Source organism: Cajanus cajan, chromosome 8, assembly GCF_000230855.2.
Source record: "Cajanus cajan strain Asha chromosome 8, NIPB_CcT2T_4, whole genome shotgun sequence".
In the NCBI taxonomy this organism is placed as follows: Eukaryota; Viridiplantae; Streptophyta; class Magnoliopsida; order Fabales; family Fabaceae; genus Cajanus; species Cajanus cajan.
The window spans coordinates 8861494-8867903 of NC_138524.1; the positions used below are offsets into that span (position 1 = coordinate 8861494).

General features: G+C 32.5%; 1 protein-coding gene across 1 annotated transcript; it reads right to left on the bottom strand.

The window, feature by feature from the left end:
- Positions 1–622: 622 nt before the first annotated feature.
- LOC109799197 (vacuolar protein sorting-associated protein 24 homolog 1) lies at positions 623–4456 on the bottom strand. The gene is made up of 6 exons (XM_020359737.3): positions 4124–4456; positions 3944–4020; positions 3100–3202; positions 1341–1462; positions 1043–1234; positions 623–951 (listed from the first exon to the last, which is right to left on the bottom strand). The coding sequence occupies exons 1-6, from the start codon at positions 4233–4235 to the stop codon at positions 871–873; spliced, it is 687 nt and encodes a 228-aa protein (XP_020215326.1). The 5' UTR covers positions 4236–4456; the 3' UTR covers positions 623–870.
- Between the last annotated feature and the right edge of the window lie 1954 nt (positions 4457–6410).

A 6410-nucleotide genomic window follows, 5' to 3' on the forward strand; every position in this document is an offset into this window, starting at 1 on the left:
TCCTTACTTCCTTTTGATCAAACACACTCAATTTTTTCTCTTACTTTATTTCTCAATCCACCATATTTCTACAACATTCCTGCAGCATCAAACGAAGTGATAAAATTGGTGATTTTCACTATAAGGCTACAATACAACAATACCCTACAAAAACAAGTCCATACATTGTAACTACGTACTAATTAAGTTTATTTTTACTTATTCTTTCAATTCAATTGTAGTGGTGGAATATGTAGTTGAAACTTGAAAGCATTTGACGATTGCATCAACGATGCGTGTCCGTGTTTGTCTCTGTTGTAGTTATGCTGACCCATTCCTATTTCTTGCTAAATCATAAACATAACAAAGGAGACTCCTTGAGTCCTTGAACAATAGGCAACTAATTTGTCTAATCAAAACTATGCACCCCGACATTTTAATTTTTTTTATTACATTATCATGAATGGTATGCATACGCATACTTGATAATTAGAATAAGGGAGAATGTAAGTAATTATTAGTTGGCCTCGTGTTGCAATTAGAGAGATGAAGCAAATATGACAACCACCCTCGTGCAGCATAATTCAACGCTAATGCGAATATTTGACAAAATTAGAGCCAGATGTTATGCAATCTCAAACCATTGATGAAGATCCTTTGCGATTATTACCTTAATAAAAATTTAAAAAGCGGGACTATAACTTGACACACTTTCAAGAACTTCGTGTAATTTACTTACAAACTGCCTGTCCCAATATTACATTTCCCATTAATATATCAATCGTCTTTTCCGATATAGATGTGACAAATTGGATACAAACCTGTCAAACATCTCTCTCTTATAACAAGATATGAGGGTAAAAGGTAGAGGCTGCGAGACAATAAACTTGTTTATGACCTAACTTTAGCAAGTCTGGCCCTAATTTCTTCCATTTCTTCCTCATCATCAACACCCTCAGCTATAGCATCTTCCTACAAATAATAATGTATTCCATGATTGGTGTTACGTGTGAGGCAAGAAACAGAGCCTTGTTTATGAGAAAAATGAACTAACTGCACATACCTCGGCGGCTCCAACACTTTGAGCGGGTTGTTTAACCCTTTCTTTCCTCACGGCTTCAGGAAGTTGCGCAGCTGTCTCACCAGCTATTGCGGTCAAGACTTTCTCGACTTCTTCTTCTATCTCATCTTCTATGTCCTCGGAATCTAGTGCAGTGTCCACGGCATCATTTACTATCTCTTCAATCACTCCTGCCTGAAAGAACAACACTCCTCGTAACTACCAATGCAACTATGTTTTCTAACCCAGATGGAATTGAAACAGTGGTATTCTTCTGCATTAAAAAGGGTTGCAGGCATACCTTTGTCATTTCTTTGCTGAATTCTTGCATTGTAACAGCCATCTCAGGGGCCTTCATGAGGTTATTGACAATCTTCATAACCTCGGCGCTCTTTGATAGATGTCCCACAGTACGAGCAATTGCTGCAAAACAACCAAAGCGATTAATTTCAAAAGAACAAAAATCTAATGACACAAATCTGATACATAACCAATTGCAAAAGAGTTTGCAGCTCAAATAAAAACTAATTAATCTAAATAGTGTATTTAACTGTTTATAACAAACAGAAAAAATACAGTGAGAATGTTACACATATATGATTTGTCACGTTAGTCATTGCATCAAGCCAAATAAAAAGTGCTAAGGCAAAGCTGACCCAGGCAATACACAAATCAGCCTCTAACACTCAACAAACTTTCCCTCTGTCTTGGTTTTAAAGGCCTCACTGGGCTTACAAATTGGACAGAACAATTTGAAATTTCCTCCCCATAGTAAAACATAAAGATTCACCAAAAAAAAAGGGGTGTGAATTAAAATGAAATTTTATTATTTTATCATTTTACTTTGATTTTCATTTGAATTTAATTTTATGGGTTTTATTTGGTTATTTTAGATGAATAAATTAAAAATAGTTGTAGATTTAGAGTCATATGATCATATCAACAATATACAAAGAAAGAAAGTCCCTGAAGATTTACTTGCCAATCAAGTTCAGTTATGCCAATAACTTGGTCTCTTATTTGTAAAACGATGTAAAACAAATATTTTTAATATAAATGCAAAGTTATATTTAATATAAATGTGCATAAAAATAAAATAAATAAGGCTAATAACATTAAAATCATTACTAAAGTAAACTTCAACCAAAAAAGTATAAAACTCATAAGTCACAGCTTAAAAACTCCGAATAAAAAAGACCATAACTACTTCAACATCACATAAAACTCAACAAAAATACACGAATGAAGTCAAACCCAAGGTCCCAATTAGAAGTAGGATCTCAACCGGAAGCAAATGAACAAAAACAGAGAAAGAAGAACAGGGATCAATAATTGTGCCAAACCCTTGCAAACCCAGAAGCAAATGAACACCAAACAGAGAAGTAAACAAGCCCCCAAGGGGTTGAATCCAGGAGTGGAACCCAGAATGTGTTGTTTGCAGAAGAGCAAAAAATAAAAGAAGAGGCTAGCCAAAATGAACAAGTATGAAACGTTCTAGGAATTAATGGAACAGGTGTCAGGTCTTCAACAATAATGGGTCAGTTTCAGCAAACTTGGTAAGATCAGTCAGTCAACTTCAAAAAAGATTTCACAAGTCACTCACTGATCACACAAAATTGTGTCCGACTTGGATTAGGATCACTTGAGCCAGAAAAAATTGAAAAACCACACAATCTTACTATTAAGATTGTGCTCCCACAATCAAATTGTAATTTTGACCGCCAGCAGGTTGTTCTAAGTGACTCACACAACAAATCTTCAATGTTCAAACTGATATACATGTTGCACACCAGAATAATATCCCAGCCATCTTCTCCTCTCTACCCCAAAAACTAAAAAGTAAAGACAGAAGCAACCGATAGTCAGGTGATTATTTTCCTCACAACAAATTCACTTACGGTAAACAAATTTACCCATACTATTCAGTTAATAAGAGGGATTAAAGAAGATTAAAGCTCTTCAGTTAAACCTGGTATCAAGCACAAGTAACTAACATAGATGGTCCTAATTTGTTATATGGCAACATAAAGTTAAGGCTAATAAAACATGGAAAAACCTACCAACACTCTCTCCAAGGTGCATCGATATTGAATTCATTTGTGCTTTATTTTCATAAAGACGGTTCACTGTTTTCCTAGATCTCACAAGTTCCATGGCAAGTGCCTGCAAATTGCAAAAATATCATAATAAGGATAAATGTTTCTCAAAATACTGACCTTATCCTTTGAACCTTGAAATGTCAATAGATGAACAAACCACTGCCAAAAAGGCCATACACAAGCACAAACCAAAAATAGTTTCATTATTAGTTTATTGAATATTGGGACTAGTCCTAACAATCCCACCAACCAACATAGTCCCCATAAACTTTTAGCACAAAAAATAAATGTTTGGCATGTCAATCCAACAATTTTCCTTGGATTCAGCACAAATAATATACAATGCATTAACAGTCCATATTCCAAATTTTTCTCCCATTCACTCTCCTGCATCCATTCTTAAGAATACACTATTTGACGCCACCTCCAACCCCCCCCCCCGCCCCTCCCCGGTTGTCATATCTCATCATCATCCTAAGTGTTTGGGACTTACAGCAAAATATCCCGTAAAAAAGCAAATAATAACTTCCACATCTACACACAACAAACAAGATGAAAATGTATTTTATACACATGAAAACACCATTAAATATTCTTACTGGCATTCAGGACCAACTCGGGTATTCAAGAAACACACATTAGAAGGTGATCACCGTAGACACACATTTCTCAATCCCTCGAACTCAATCAAATTATCCCATGACACTACCCAAAAATAAAACAAACAAAAAAAACCCTGGCACTAACAATAGTTAATCAATAGCAAATAAACAAATAACTAGTCAAAAAATAAATAAGAACAAACCTTTGCAGAGCCCATATCATTCCTCTTCGCAGCTTCTCTAATCGCCTTCTGCACATTTTTTTCTTCTCTCTGTATATCTGAAAGAAACCAAAAAACATAAAAATCAAACATAATAACAAATAAATAAATAAATAAATAAGGAAATTAATTAGGGTTTAGAAGTAAGAGAGAAAGAAATACCGCGAATTTGACGCTCAATGTTGCGACACTCTTGGCGAAGCCTGCGCTGCCAATCTCTCAATAGCTGCTGCGGATTTGGCTTCGGCTTCAGAATGTTCATCACCTTCTCCATTTCCGATTGATCCCAAAACCAAAAATGATTTTTTGAGGGATCCGAGAGAACGAACGTTGCCCACAAATAGAATTGCTTCAAGATCTATTGATTAGATGCTACTGAAGCAATTGCTTCATCAAAGACTATTGATTATTCGATTCTACGATGCACCACCGTGGCACCGTCTCCCTCCGTTTTCCCTTTCACGCGTATTTCTCAAAATGTGTTATTCGCAGAAAATTTTAGAGATAAAAAATAAATAAATAAATAAAAGATTTTAACACAAATGGTTAATTTTTTTTATTTAATTTTGAAGCAACAAAGATTGATAAGGAGTATAATTTTATAGAAAAAACTACAAAATGTACATTATTTGAATGGATAAAAATTTTAAAAGAACATATTTATTCACTTATTTAAATATGTAAAATGATAATTAGAAATAGAAAATTATATAAAAATATACCTCTATATATCAACATCTTGACACGTGAATCGATACTTTTAATTACTTTTTATTAAATATAAATTCAACTAATTAAATAGTTATATTTGATGATATTATTAATTTTATTAAATATACGTAATTGTACTTAATTTTAGAAGTATTTAATAATTTATCATATCATATTATTTTAATGTATAAAATAATATTCTGAATATTATTTAAATATTTATTATTAAATAAAATATTTAAAAATATATAAATCATTGAAATTTGATAAGAATGATCATTATAACATCCCAAATTTTATACTTTATATTTATGAAAATTATTTTTTTATATAGTTATTAATTAATAAAAAAAAGGTTCTTTTTATATAGAATATTTTAGAGATTTTAATGAATGATTATTATGTATTTTAAATATTTATGGAATTATTAAAGGGATTTTATAATTAAAAATAATAAAATAATATTCTGGGCTCAGAACGGGCCGTTCCAAAAGTGGAACGGGTCGTTCCAAATTTCTTAAAAGGCTTGTGTTTGTTGGCCCGGAACGGGACGTTTCAAAAGTGGAACGAGTCATTCCAAATTTGTAAAAAGGCCTGTGTGGGTTTTTCCAGAACGGGCCGTTCTAAAAGGGAAACGGGCCGTTCCGGAATCCTAAAAATGTCTAGAAAGTGAAGTTAGAAACGGGTCGTTCTGCTTATGGTCAATGTGTGTTAAAAAGAAACCCAGAACGGGCCGTTCTAATTTTAGAACAGCCCGTTCTGCTTTTTGGAAACGGGCCGTTCCGATTTTAGAACGGGTCGTTCCAGTTGAAAAATTTGCCTACATTTGAAGGTACCGGAACGGGCCGTTCTGAATTCAGTACGGGTCGTTCCGGGTGCGTCAGAATGCCTATAAATAGGGGCATCAGGGGTGAAAATTATATAATTGGGTGAAATAGTAAAATCTTAGAGAGAGAGAGAGAGGGAAAGAAAGAGGGAATCCAGAAGGGGAGGTTCTGCTCAAGTTTTAGCTCTTGCTTATCCAGGTAAAGGGGAGGAGAACTTTATCTCTTTAAAATTTTATATACTATTATGTTTATTTATTTATGTTATTTTTTATGTGTATTTATCTAGTGAGGTGTCCCTAACCTCATTTATTTGCTTAACCTATGATTATTTTTATCCATATTAATTATTAAGGTGTTCATATTTTATATTGTTTAATTATTTTATAATGATTATCATTTTTATTTATATCATTGGTGTCCTTAATATATTCTTTTTATGTAAATATATTTATAATCAACTATGATATAGTTGTGATGATATCTTGGACTCGTCTTGTTATTTCTTCACGTATTTATGAAGATAAATATTGTTCTATGGCCATAGAAGATAAAGTTTGAATTATTTGTAGCTGGAGGTTTGATCTTGGGGATTTAAATGAGTAAGAAATGAAGGTGAAATATTCTATTGTTGGTTAAGGTGAAATATCCTTTTATTGGTTGATATTATGATGATGCTTATTTATCCTGACTAGTCTCTACAAGTATAATTCAAATTTTATTGTATCATGAAAATCTAATATATGATCTGTATATTATATATATATATATATATATATATATATATATATGTTTAATATTGATTGTAAATAATTCTTTATATTTTTTTGAATTATTGTATTTATTGGATATTATTCTTACTCCTCTCTTTTCTTTGTTTTTTTAAAATTAAATATATTATAAAATAGATGGAT